The 14,546-nt window shown below is 44.1% G+C and overlaps 1 protein-coding gene across 2 annotated transcripts in view; it reads right to left on the bottom strand.

Annotated features, from left to right (window-relative positions):
• The window catches only part of NET1 (neuroepithelial cell transforming 1), a 93,003-nt gene that overhangs the window by 25,657 nt on the left and 52,800 nt on the right, over nt 1–14,546 (bottom strand). The window contains exon 1 of one of the 2 annotated variants that reach the window (XM_061638043.1): nt 3,071–3,176. The exons of the other annotated variant lie outside the window; for it this stretch is intronic. Within the exon in view, the coding sequence (XP_061494027.1) occupies nt 3,071–3,091 (21 nt within the window). The 5' untranslated portion in view covers nt 3,092–3,176. Of the gene's footprint in view, nt 1–3,070; nt 3,177–14,546 lie in introns of those variants that run through there. 2 annotated transcript variants of the gene reach the window in all.

Below are 14,546 nucleotides of genomic sequence, written 5' to 3'. Positions count from 1 at the left end.
GGGCAGCAGAATCACCAAGAGCACCTGCTCATCTTCACCAGACAAGGTCTGTAGTGAAGGAGGTGGCCTCTCAAATACTGAGGCCTAAGTCGTTCAGGTCTTTAATTACTAGTGTAAGGACCTTGAATTGGGTCTGCAACTGAACTGGCAATCAATGCAGGTGTTTTAGAATGAAGGTTATATGAGTTCTGAAGGTAACCCCATCCAGTAATCTGTCTGCAGTGTGTTTTGGACCAGTTGACATTTTCAAGTTACCCTAAAGGACAGACCCATGTAGAGCACATTGCAATAATTCAGTCTGGAAGTTACTAGAGCATCCGAGGCGGAAATGTTGTTTCTATACATATAGGACACCTCCTGAATTTTCAGGTGGGCACCAGAGAGTTCACATAAGAAACTGCTTATGTGAAAGAGCCCTCTGTGACTCTTGTTCAGGGAAGTCAACATGACTGCATGAGCGCTGTTTTAGCTTTTGAGTTAAGCAGAATGAGGAGTTCTGCTTAATGAGGCATGCTGGCTTCTTCCTCCTACCTACACCCAAAGAAGTTGGTGCTCTAGAACAGCCTTCCCCAACCTGCTGCCTCCGGATGTTTTGGACTGCAGCTCCCATTCCAGCCAGCGTGGCCAAAACAGCCAGAGGGCACCAGGCTGGAGAAGGCGGCTCTAGAATGCATTACTCTACCCATTTTGCATCTCATGATCACACAAGCATTGCTATAACAACAACTAATCTGCTTTCTGGTATTGGACGTCCCCTCCTGTGCATTCAGCTCCTAATAAAATCCATGTCAAACAGGGATGAATAACCTGCCCTATGTTTAGATATTTTAAAAAGATGATGGGAGGAAAAGGTTCTAGCGAAACTGAGAAGGGTGGGGCAGGGGAAACACCCTGGGCATTGACCTAGGCTCTTTTAATTAAGGAAGGTGCTCAAATTTTGGCCATTCCCAAAGTAATGAGACGAAATAAGTTGAGCCCTCCAGAGCTGTAAATAAAGCCACATTAAAGCTTACTTAAAAGGGACAGGGGAGGGGAATAGCAAAGAGTTGGGGTTGTAGACAAAACAAGAAACCCCTGATGCAAGCACAGAAATACAGACTTCCCTTGCTTCTCAGGGATTTTTTTTTACACAGAAGCTTGATTAGACTTGGCAGCCCACCCCTATGCATAACTTGCTCAGAACTAAATTTCACTGAATTTGGGTGGGAAGGAACTGTGTCTTGGTGGCAGGGCGCACAGGAAGCCGCCTTATACCACATTGGTCCCTCTAGCCCAGCGTTGGCATCAGCTCTCCAGGACTTCAGAAGGGGAATCTCTCTCCCAACTCTCTCTGGAGACGCTGGGGATTGGACTTGGGGCCTTCTGTGTGCAAGGCAGATGTTCTCTCGCTGAGCTGTGGCCCTTTCCCAATGTAACAAAGGAAAGTGGCTAGCATCTGAAACCGGAAATGTGAGGGGGAGAAACCAAGATGCTAGAAAAATACGTTTTATTTGTGACCCAAACCCGACGCGTTTCAGCCTTGTATATTTAGGCTTTCATCAGGGGCTGTAAGTGAAAAGGCAGGGACAAATTTCACTCAATGAACATATAAAATCACATCTATCTATAAAACATCTTTTCACTTACAGTAAAGGCTGATGTACAATATCTTCCAATGAGCACAACTGCTTTCACCAGTTGTATTGGTGAATTTCACATTTGTATTGGTGAAAGCAGTTGTGCTCAGTGGAAGATATTGTACATCAGCCTTTACTGTAAGTGAAAAGATGTTTTATAGATAGATGTGATTTTATATGTTCATTGAGTGAAATTTGTCCCTGCCTTTTCACTTACAGCCCCTGATGAAAGCCTAAATATACAAGGCTGAAACGCGTCGGGTTTGGGTCACGAATAAAACGTATTTTTCTAGCATCTTGGTTTCTCCCCCTCACATTTCCTTTCCCAATGCAGTCAAAAGGATTTCAGTGAACACGGATGAGGAGGAGCTCTGCTTGAGCCCTTGGGGAACCAATGCCAGTTGGAGTAGATGGGACCCTACAGCTGGGTCTTCTCAGGCTGCTCCTGCTTCACCACAGCAGAAGAGGTGAGGCGGTACGTTTGAGACAAAGGACAGTGGGAGATGCCTCTACCAGCATCACACACTAAGTATGCAAAAAAAAAAAAAACCAACACCAGCAGAGTGCGTGGTCTGCAGTACAGATCCCGTTATTTAGTTTTGTAGGGGCATGCAGTCAGTACACAGTTTTGCACCTAGAGAGATATATAATCCGTTCAGTTCTTTTTTCATTTTCCGCTTTGCCAACCCCTCTGAGCCTGCTGCACACACTCAGTCTAATTGCTTTGAAAAAGAGAGCTACTTGAGATTGTTTGTATAGCTGCAAAGTGTTAGGGGCCATAAAACCATCTCAGTCTTCTTCTCAATTCTTACAAGGAGAACAAGGGGCAGATGAGTGGCAGAGCTTTCATAAATGGCACAGGGTCTCACAGGAGCTGCCTCTCTCTCTCTCTCTCTCAGGGGGTTCCACTGGATTTAAGGTCATGTGACTTTTCTTGACCTTGGGAAGCTAGATTAAAGGTAGTGAAAACTCCAGTTTCTATTATAAAAGTTTGCCAGCACATCCATTTTCTTGAGTTTATTTCATTTTATTTTAACTTTTAATCTCTGCCATTCTGGCTTAGAGCAGGTATCCTTCAGAAAAGACATTACCTAAAGAATAAGGTTCTCTTTTCCCCTTCAGGCTCAGACTTGCCACATGGCGACAAAACAATAAGCTATGGTTGAAGCCTGACATCCTCCCATCACATCAGAAAGAAGGGGAGGAGGGAGTGTATGAGACTGAGATTCTCAGCTGTTCATTCTTTTAACAATTTACTGTGGCTTGTCACTGTGCCTAAACTGAACCTATCCTCTAGTTAATGGATTCTCTGCCCACCCCCCACCAGTTGCAGGAATCCAAAAGGATATGTCACATTTGAGCCTTTTTCTAGGGTATAAAAAAGAGGAATTTTTCTTTCCCTGTCTCAAAATATTTGTCATTTTTTAAAAGAGCACATTACTTTAAAAACTCACTTCAAAGGACCAGGTAGACATCTCCAAGGAGCTGTTCTAATGGCATTGGTTCTTCAGATGCTGAAGAAATTATAAAGTTTTCCCTTCAGCCAAATCATCTTCGGGTAGGCAAGAGATTTAATACATCCAGATGTGTACAGAAGCTGCTCTCAACACAGCTAACCTCCCAGGAGAGTCCCAAAGAACTTAATAATACAAATGTGGTTAACAAGAGGACACAGCTACTAGCAGAAGAGCAGTTCCATTGAGTCACATGGGAACTTGTCATTAAGTAATTAGTGTTAATTACTTAACATGAGGATCTGAGATTCTGCATCTAAAGCATACTTGACAATGAATTACATAAGCTTGCGCGCATTTTGTGGATGTGTTCTTGTTATAAATAGCCTTTGCAGGGAAGTCGACCTGCTGCAGCTATCCTTCCTGGTCTGGGAATCGCATGTGGTTGCCAGCTTTCACCTACCCAAATACTTCAAGCTTGTACATAAGAAGAAACTGGCGCCCGATCAATGATAGTTGAACATGCAAAGGAGCCTTAATCTATTATGATGCAATCTTTTATCCCAGGAAGTTTTCAAGGCCCTGAAGAGTCATCTGTACCCTGTAAAGTGCCTTGGGAGTGAACAGCAGGTGATGCCTTTATGCTGCAAGGTACACACACACAGGCAAGTGTAAATAAGTGGATGTGATGATTCTCTACAAAGGCATTTATTAAACTAACTGCATATGGACAATCTTCCGCTCTGAGCAGAAAGAGGCCCATATAAGCATGCCAGGAAGAAAACAGGTCTGTTGGTCTTATTTGGCTGAGGCTCCAAAGTGCAGTTATTACATTTATATCTACCGCTTCTCCGGGGAGTTCATAGAGTGGCATGCATGTTCTCCCCACCTCCAGTTCTCCTCAGCCCAACCTACTCCGTAAGCTTATTGTGAGTACCTCAAGGTCACTTAGTAAGTTCCACAGACAAGTAGGGTTTGCACCCTGCATCTCCCCAGACCTAATCACTAGTTAAACCACTGGATCACTTCGGCTCTCGTTTACCTGGATCAGAGGATTAATAACTACGTGGAAGATAACCAAGTCAACAAATGCTCATGTTAGGACATTACAGCCCTTCAGCATGTTCTAAACATCTCTTTGCCTCTCACCACTTCCTGCCCCAAATATCTGGAAATACAAAAACACAGCTAACTCTTAAAGGTGGATTCAAAAATCCACATTATAAAAGACCCATGCATAGCTGGGTCCAGAATGCATGGAGAGCACAAGCCAGCAAGGCCACATTTTGGTAGCTTGCCGAACTAGCACATCTACATGGTGGCCAAGTTCTATGAGGTCCTCTACAAATATTAACTTTTATTCCTAATTCTTATTTCTGTAACTTGCCTTGTGGCTTGATCCTAAAAGGTGGAAAAAATATTGTTTAATTAAAATAGTGAGTGTCTTTAAAGTGGGGTGGGGGGAGAGGTAATGTGAACACACCTTACAATGGAAGTCAGAGGTTTAGCTTACACATGCAGCAGAATGAGTGGGAATGAAATGGAAGAATGGGCTATACCACTTCAAGCTGCAACTAGAGGAACCATGCTTTTTACTGCATCCCTGTATTTTTTTTAAAAAAAACAACCTGAAAGTGGAGAGCCAGAAACTTCCTCTCCAAGATGCAACTTTTTTCTTGCAAGTAAAATTGTGGGTTTAAAAAAAATTAAAAATGAGGCAGCTCCTGCAATCAGAACTGATACATTATACTACCTCAGAATTCTATCACTTTATTCTGTTTTTTAGCCTATAAAATATGCCAAAGTTTTATTTTATTGTTTTATTATTTATTTATTTATTATTTGATTTATATCCCGCCCTTCCTCCCAGCATGAGCCCAGGGTGGCAAACAAAAGCACTAAAAACTTTAAAACACATTAAAACGAAACATCTTTAAAAACATTTCTTAAAAAAAGCTTTCAAAATATCATCTAAAATTAAAAACATTTTAAAAAAGAAGGTTTAAGAACATATTAAGCTGAGAGCGATGAAACAATATAGGAGACTGCTTGAGAGCAGATGGAGATTTATTTATTTATTTATTTATTTATTTGATTTAATTTATATACCGCCCTAAGCCCGAAGGCTCTCTGGGCGGTGTACATAAAAGGTAAAAGCAGGCACAATATATAAATACAATAAATATAATAACTCAAAAAAACAAAAACACACAAACAATACGAGAACCAAACAACATCCAGAATAGAACATAGTAATAAAATACTGTAAAAATACACTTTAAAATGCCTGGGAGTATAAAAACGTTTTCACCTGGCGCCGAAAAGATAGCAGCGTCGGCGCCAGGCGCACCTCATCGGGGACACTATTCCACAGTTCGGGAGCCACAACCGAAAAGGCCCTATTTCTAGTCACCATCCTCCGAGCTTCTTGATGGGATGGTACTCGGAGGAGGGCCTTAGATGTTGAGCGCAGTGTCCGGGTAGTTTCATATTGGGAGAGGCGCTCCACCAGGTATTGTGGAGATGAACTCCTGGTGGATGCAATCATACACTGGTGAGTGGTAAGCTGTATTTAGGGGCAGTGAGGGCAGCAAAAAACCCCAATACTATCAAATCATCACTCTCCTGCCCAGCGGAGCTCTTCAGAATTGTCCAGGGGCTATTACATGCTGGCCCCAAGGACATGGTAGAACCATCTGAGGCCCACTGTAATGAATTTGCTAGGCACTGCCAGGATAAAATCTTTAGCATCCGCCAGGACAGACTCCAGTGTTATAGCAGGTGAATCAAGCGAGGTATCCAGAGCACAGCCTTGTCCTGATTTCTTGGATGAGTTTCAGTTGGTGCAGCTTCAGGACATTGACAAGGTGCTTGGACAGGTTTGTGCAACCACTTTTGTACTGGATCCTTGCCCTCCTTGGCTAATAAAAGCTAGCAGAGATGGAACAGCCAGCTGGGCCAGGGAAGTGATTATGCTTCTCTGCGAGAGGGAGTGGTCCCTGACCGCCTGAAAGAGGCAGTAGTGAGACCACTCCTGAAGAGACCCTCCCTGGACCCAGAAAATCTTAATAACTATAGGCTGGTGGCAAATGTTCCATTCCTGGGCAAGGTCCTTGAACAAGTGGTTGCAGGCCAGCTCCAGATACTCTTGGATGAGACCGAATTATCTGGATCCATTTCAGTCGGGTTTCAGACCTGGTTTTGGCACGGAAATAGCCTTGGCTGCCCTATATGATGACCTCTGTCGGGAGACAGACGGGGAGTGTGACTCTGTTGATTCTCTTTGATCTCTAGGTGGCTTTTGATACCATCAACCATGGTATCCTTCTGGGACAACTGGCTGAGTTGGGGGTGGGAGGGACTGCATGGCAGTGGTTGTGCTCCTACTTGACGGGTTGGCTCTGGACGGTGGTGCTTGGGGAACATAGCTCGGTCCCGTGGATTCTCCAGTATGGGGTTCCACAGGGGTCAGTTCTGTCCCCCATGCTGTTCAACATCGACATGAAAATGTTGGGTGCGGTCATCCAGAGTTTTGGAGTGCGTTGCCATCAATACGCTGATGACACTCAGTGCTATTTCTCCTTCTCATCCTCTTCAGGTGAGGCTGTCAATTTGCTGAACCGGTGCCTGGCTGCGACAATGGACTGGATGAGGGCTAATAAACTGAGGTTCAATCCAGACAAGACTGAAATGCTGTTAGTGGGTGGTTCATCTGACTGGATGGTGGATGTCCAACCTGTCCTGGATAGACGTGCACTCCATCTCTGTTACTTGAGGCTCAGGTAGCCTTGGTGGCACGGAGTGCCTTCTACCAACTCCAGTTGGTGGCCCAGCTACGCCCCTTCAGTTGTCCATGCTATGGTAACCTCCAAGTTAGATTAATGCAATGCGCTCTACGTGGGGCTGCCTTTGAAGACGCTTCGGAAACTGCAGCTTGTGCAAAATGCAACAGTCAGATTGGTAACAGGGACCAGACAGTTCGAACAATACAAAACTGATTCTGGCCCGCTTGCATTGGCTGCTTGTATGTTTCCAACCCCGATTCAAGGTGCTGGTTTTAACCTAGGAGGCCTTACACGGCTTGGGACCACAATACCTGATGGAACGCCTCTCCCGACATGAACCCACCCGTACACTACAATCAACATCAAAGGTCCTCCTCTGGGTGCCTACGAGGGAAGCTTGGAGGATGGCCACAAGGGAGAGGGCCTTCTCAGTGGTGGCCTCCAAAGTATGGAATGATCTTTTTGATAAGGTGTGCCTGGCGCCAACACAGTTATCTTTTCGGCGCCAGGTCAAGACTTTCCTCTTCTCCCAGACATTTTTTTAACAGTATTTGAATAGTACGTTTTTAACTTGCCTATCAGTTTTTATGGGTTTTAATTTGGTATGGTTTTAAACTTATATACTTGTTTTTAACGTTTTAATTGTAAACCACCCAAGAGCTTCGGCTATGAGGCCATATATAAATGCAATAAACAAACAAACGGCTCTAGCCGTCGTCCAGCCTGTTTCATTGCCCTTACTTAGCTCACTGGTGTACTAAGGTGCAAACAGGGCTCCACAATGCCGGAGAGGGAGCTTGGGAGCAACCGTGTCAACAGCCCAACGTGCCTTGCTGTTCCACATCGTGACAAGGGCTTCACAGGGTCACCTGCTCTATCTACTGGGGACTCCCCCAGGGCATTCAGGAATCCTGTGGTGGGTTCCATTAGTCTATCTTCTATTTTAAATAGAAGTTTTAAGAATTTACATTTCCTTTTAGTAGGATTTGGGAAACCATAGCTAGTTTAATTGACTGACTTGTGCAAAGGTGTCACCTACCAAATGCTATGACCAGAATACACATAAAACGAGAAAATTACCGCTCGCTTTAGCTCCCGGGGAAAATGCACAGCTTGGTTTGCATATGTTCTAATAGAGGAAGTCAGCCCATATAGCCTGCTTGGTCACATTGCTTCTTGGCTACAGCCTGCTTTTAACATTCCTGCAAGAGATATTTATGTCACTGTCAAAAATGTAAAGCCATGTTCTTGTAAGTGGGCAAAGGTGTTTGCTTGGCTTTTCTAGTATATACATGCAGTCTGGAGTACAGCATTTTATTAGGCTGATGGGATGTCTCTGCAGGTAAGATGGACTAAATAAACAGAAAGCTCAACCACAGTGGTGCAGCACAGACGTGTCATTTCTATCATTCATTCCCCCACTGAAAATTCAGCATTTGAGACCTTCACTGGTACCATTCAAATATCAACATGCAAGACGGATGAAAGTACAGAAAACTGAATAAAGCCTTTTTTTTTTTACATTCTGCCTATGTTAATAGAAGAGCTTTGTAATAAGCTCCTGATGTAAAAACAAGCCAAGATTTACAGCAGAGGGAGAAAAAAAAAGCCATCACTACATTCTTTATTTAAGCTTCTATGCTAACCACAAGTTCATGATTACTTGGGTGGTCCAGTTCGCAGCTTATCCTAAATGCCAATTTTTAATCATTTATCTTTCATGGCTGGCCAAGACAAATGAATGCGTTTGGGCTGCCGTACCTAACAAGGGCTACTCCAATTGTGGACTATGAAAGTGGCATCCAACACAGGAAAGGATGCTACCTTTCACAGGACCAGCAGAGTCTATTTGGAATAAGAATTACATTCATGCTTTTCAAAAGTTCATATAGGCTCACCTCATGAAAGGTTTGTTTACTCCCTAAGGATTAATCTGGTATATGTTACTAAAGTTTTATAAAGCAGCAATCTTGAGTCCTCTTCATAAAGAGCTCAGCTTGATCGAACAGAACATCCATCTAGTCCCACATCCCATAATGGACAACCTGAAATCTGCAGAAAACTTAAGCTCAGGGCTTGAAGGAAATGGCCCTCTGCTGTAAGTTGTCTCCAGTATGATGTTTGGATGCACTGCCTCTTGAACATGGAGGTCCCATTTAGCCATAATGACTAAAGCCACTGATAGCCCTATTGTCCATAAATTTGTTTAAACCCCTTTTAAAGCCATCAAAGTCTTGGACCAGCAAATCCTGTAAGTTGATGTGCTGTACTAGCTATTCTGTCAGCCCTAAATCTACATCCCCTCAATTTATCTGAATGGCCCCAAGTTCTAATACTATGGACAGTTTTGGGGGGGGGGCATAACCCACTTTCTCCACAGCATGCACACTTTTAATACAGTTCATGTCTCCCCTTATGTCGCCTTTTTTCTCAAGCAGCAGCATGGTCCCAATTTGGCGTATGAGAAGTTTTGCCAAAACCCACAACCACCTGCCATCATATGTAATGTTAGGTGTGGGGCAGGTAAATACATGACCACAAAAGAACAATCGGAAGCTTAAAGCAAGCTGCTGATTCTTCCTTTGCAAGTGGGTTTCCCTAACAGCGCCAGCCAGCTGACAGGCGCTGAAAGGAAATCGCACTAGGGTCCGCTGCTCTAGTGAGTTCCCTGATGTTGCCAAAGGGGCTCATTTTGAAGCAGTTTACATTCAAACAGCTTCTCCCGTGGAGGAAAAAAGCTGTTTTAGAAAGTGGTTTGAAACAGAACTAACCCCTCTGAAGGAGTTCTTCCAGCACCAACCAGCTGGCCAGATCCACACCCCTGTTCTAGAGTAAAAAGTCAAACCCTTTAGCCTTTTTGCAATAATGGTGCTCCAGCCCTTCCAGGGCAGAGTGAAGCTTCTACTCTGTTGCTTGTGTAACTTGCGAGAGCATTTTCTGGGTATATATTCTTGGTCTCCAGTGCAACTCCCTTCCCCCTTTACAGTAAAACGATTCTATTTTTTGTACTTTTTTAGTTGTTAGGAATACTTTCACATGTTCACTGAATGCACAGGGACAGGGGAGGAAACTGAGACTGTTCCTTGTTCCTGGTCCCAACCTATGTGCATTCATTCAAAAAGTCTGAACACAGCCTAATATTCAAACTTGTGATGAATGGTCCGAAGCATGGACAGCAAGTGCAGTCTCAATTTCCCCCAACTTCACTAAATAGGTGAAAAAGACTATTCATTTGTACTATATGGGTGCCAAAGCTTCAGCTCAGTTATACAGCCCAAGAGAGAACAGCTTCTCTAAGGACACTTAGAGCGTTTGTGCCAGAGACAAGATTCAAACTAAGGACTTCCTAATTTAGCCTTCCCCAACTTAGGAGTACCAAAAATATCTGGAGGCCATTAACTCCCATCATCCCCAGCCAGCCTGGCTAACGATGATGGGACTTGTAGTCCACAACATCTGGAGGGTATCAGGTTGCAGAAGACTGTCCTAATTCATAGACTCTGGGCAATGTCTTGTGAGCTTTTGGAATACTGTGCACAGTTCTAGTCATACCATCTCCAGAAAGGTACAGCTGGAAAAGATGCAGAAGAAGTGCAGTCAAAATTTTCAAGGGGATGGAGCACCTTCCCTGTGAGGAAAGGGTAAGACTTAGGGTTTCACTTTAGTTTAGCAAAGACGCAACTAGGAAGTGCAAGACAGAGGTTTATAAAACTATGCATGGTATGGAAAAAGTGGTTAGAGAAGATTTTCTCCTTCTCAGAATGCTAGAACTTGGGCCATCCAATAAAACTGATTGGCAGAAGATCCAGGACGGCCAGAAGAAAACACTTCTTCACTCAATGTATAATTAGTTTATGGCAATGGCTACTGGCACAGCTAATTCTAATAGAAGATTAGAGGATTCATAAGGGAGATCTATCAGTTATTAGCCATGCTAGCTAAATGAACTTCCATGTTCAGAGGCAATATCTTCACATAACAGCAAACACAACTCTGAGCGCAGTTGTTTACGTAGTTTGCTATGTTTAGTGTACATGTGGGCTTTTAAAAAGACTTATTTTCTTGGCACAGAATCCCTATTTCTTTCTCAAAACAAAGTTCTCCCAGTACTCTTGCCAGGTCTTCAAGGAACTAGACCACAGACAAGTCTGGAGATTACTAATGATAACTTCATCATGCCCTCTGCAAGCTAAAATGTTCCCTCTCCACTCACCATTGGATACTGAGCCAATCATAACCTTGTTGCTAACAAACACTGGATCCACACCTTATGAACAAACATACACCCCTTAGGGTTCACCTGTCATGAATCACTAGTTTGCAATTTGTATAACAGCAGAGTTTAGTATTGTAGTACAGCATTCACAATGAAGACTTTGTCTAAGGACAAGCCATAGGGTTGCTAACAAGTGCTGTTCCGCTTAACTCTTGACATCCATCAAAGAACTGGAGGAAGTATAGTTTGTTTTATGACAGTGCTCAGTTTTGTCAAGATAGGCTGCAGGACCTCAGAGGTAGTTTTACTGTGGCATAAGAGCAGCAGGCCTCCTGCTTCAGCAGGTATACGGAGTCGACTGAAAATGCAGTGGGAAGATACACAGTACATGCATTGATGTACAACATTTTTAAAGATCCTTGCCAGCTTCACATAACTACATTTTCTAAGAGAAAGCTAAGCATCCAAATTGTTTTTATGTTTAGAGTGCAGCTGTATCACAGCTACGATTAGAAAATGTGGCAGGCAACTGAAGTATTTCAAATGGCATGGACTTGGATCCCCACAAATTGGGGAAGGGTTCGCCAAGCACTTATCTAATAATAATAATAATAATAATAATAATTTAATTTGTGGGTCGCCTATCTGGCCAATGGCCACTCTAGGCGACGTACAATTTAACAACAATACATTACATCATAATAAAATACATCACAAAATACAATATAACAATAAAACAATAAAACAGTTCCAGTACAGAGTAGTAGGCTATTGGTCGTAAAAATTTAACCCTCCCCGTAAGTCCCAAAGGCCTGTCTGAAGAGCCAGGTCTTCAAAGCTTGGCGGAATACATTCAGGGAAGGGGCATGTCGAAGGTCATACGGGAGGGAGTTCCAGAGAGTGGGGGCCGCCACTGAAAATGCCCTCTCTCTTGTCCCCGCCAACCTAGCTGTTTTAGTTGGCGGGATTGAGAGAAGGTCCTGTGTGGCTGATCTTGTTGGGCGGCATGGTTGGTGGCGCTGGAGGTGCTCCATCAGATAAACTGGGCCGAGACCGTATAGGGATTTAAAGGTTAATACCAACACCTTGAATTGGGCCCGGAAAATAACTGGGAGCCAGTGTAGGTCGAACAACACTGGGGTGATGTGTTCCCGGCGGCGACAGTTTGTAAGTAGTCGAGCCGCAGCATTTTGTATAAGTTGTAATTTCCGGACCGTTTTCAAGGGTAACCCCACGTAGAGCGCATTACAGTAATCCAACCGAGAGGTGACCACGGCATGTACCACCAGTGGGAGCTGATGAGCAGGAAGGTAGGGCTGCAGTCTACGAATGAGGTGTAATTGATACCAAGCTGCCCGGCTCACTGCCGAAATCTGAGCCTCCATGGACAGCTTGGAATCAAGAACAACCCCAAGGCTGCGGACCTGGTCCTTCAGGGGCAATTTCACCCCGTCGAACACCAGGTCAACATCTTCCAGCCTTCCCTTGTCTTCCACGAGTAGCACCTCAGTCTTATCAGGATTCAACCTCAGCCTGTTCCTTCCCATCCATCCACTCACGGATTCCAGGCACTTGGACATGGTCTCCACAGCAGACTCTGGTGAAGATTTAAACGAGAGAGAGAGCTGAGTGCCATCCGCATATTGGTGACACTGCAGCCCAAATCTCCTGATGATTGTCCCCAGCGGCTTCATATAGATATTAAATAGCATGGGAGAGAGGATAGAGCCCTGTGGCACACCACAATTGAGAGGCCAAGGGTCTGAAACCTCCTCCCCCAATGCTACCTGTTGATGCCTGTCGGAAAGAAAGGAATGGAACCACCGTAGTACAGTGCCTCCTATTCCCGATTCCTCCAGGCGATGTAAAAGGATACTGTGGTCAACAGTATCAAAAGCCGCTGAGAGATCGAGGAGGACAAGAAAGGTGAATTCTCCCCTATCTAATGCCCTCCTCATATCATCAACCAGAGCGACCAATGCTGTTTCAGTTCCATGTCCAGTCCTGAAACCCGATTGGTATGGATCCAAATAATCCGTTTCATCCAAGTGTGTCGACAACTGATTAGCCACCACTCGCTCAATCATCTTGCCCAGGAATGGTAGATTCCTGGATATCTAGAAGGTTCTCTCATGAAAGCAGGAGAAAATTAGGTGACAGTCTGTATATTCTCAATTTTAATCATAATTTTAAAAGAGGTTATAAAACCTTAAGTAAAGGATGACAATAAAAACATAGCCAATCCTTTACAATTTCAAGACTAGGGTCTGCATTGAATATGATTTACCACCTTTATAAATCTGAGGACACAGAAGAATTCACAATTCCATAAGAAGTTCAAAACTTCCAAAGACAACTGAAGTGCAGGATACTGAAGAGCAATACAAGTGTTATTACTGACTAGGCCTGGGTTATGTATTAGGAACAGTCCAGGTGGAGCATGGATTAAGGTAAGAACTGCACAGGAAGCAGCCTGTCTATAATAGTAGTGCATTCAAGAGGGTGAAGGATCATCATGGGTGACCTAGCAAGCCCCACTGATTGTCAGGCCTTTTTACAATCCTACAATGGTGTCAGCAAGACAAACTTGAACTACTGAAAACTAAGATCTAACCTTCCACCTTGCTAGCTTTGAATGTTAAAAAGCCATGAACATTCAAAGGCAAATGCCTTTTAGACAAGATCTTTGCAGTAATTTGTACTAGCTGCACAGGAGGTAAATATGGAACGAAGTATGCTGTGAGGGGTATGAGCCGTATGTGATTGAAAACTGCTGCATTTTTGCAGGACTACAGGTTCCCTACCCCTGAATTAGATGGACAAGACAGCAATGCTGAAAAGTCAGAGACTAGCAACAATTAGACAAGACAGAGGAGCATAAATTAAGAAGCAGATGAGAATGTGCTGGTTCAGGAAAGGCTTTGTTGCCTTCAGAGGGATTCAGGATGCCTGAAGGAGGCAGCAGTAAGGCCATTCCTGAAGAAGCCTTCCTTGGATTCAGAAGATCCTGGTGATTTTAGACCAATAGCAAATGCCCCCTTTCTGGGCAAGAGTTCTTAAGAGGATGATTGCCAACCAGATCCAGGTACTCTTGGAGAAGACAGATTTTCAAGTTCCATTTCCATTGGGATCCAGGCCTGGTTTTGGTACAGAAACTGCCTTGGCTGCCCTGCATGGCAACCTGTGTTGGGAGACAGATGGGGAACTGTGACTCTGTTGATCCTCCTGATCTTTCAGCAGCTTTTGATACCATCAACCATGGTATCCTTCTAGGGCGACTGTCTGAGTTGGGTACAGGGGACACACATTGTGGTAGTTCTGCTCCTACTTGGATGGCCAGCTCCAGAAGGTGGCTCTTAGGGAGCACTGCTCAACTCCATGGGTTCTCCCATGTGGTGTCCCACAGGGGTCGGTTCTGTCCCCCATGTTGTTTAACATCTACATGAAACTGCTGAGTGGGGTCATATGGAGTATG

Source organism: Rhineura floridana, chromosome 8 (genome assembly GCF_030035675.1).
Source record: "Rhineura floridana isolate rRhiFlo1 chromosome 8, rRhiFlo1.hap2, whole genome shotgun sequence".
Classification (NCBI taxonomy): Eukaryota; Metazoa; Chordata; class Lepidosauria; order Squamata; family Rhineuridae; genus Rhineura; species Rhineura floridana.
The sequence above is the reverse complement of the archived record's forward strand: the minus strand, read 5'-3'. Positions and strand labels throughout refer to the sequence as shown.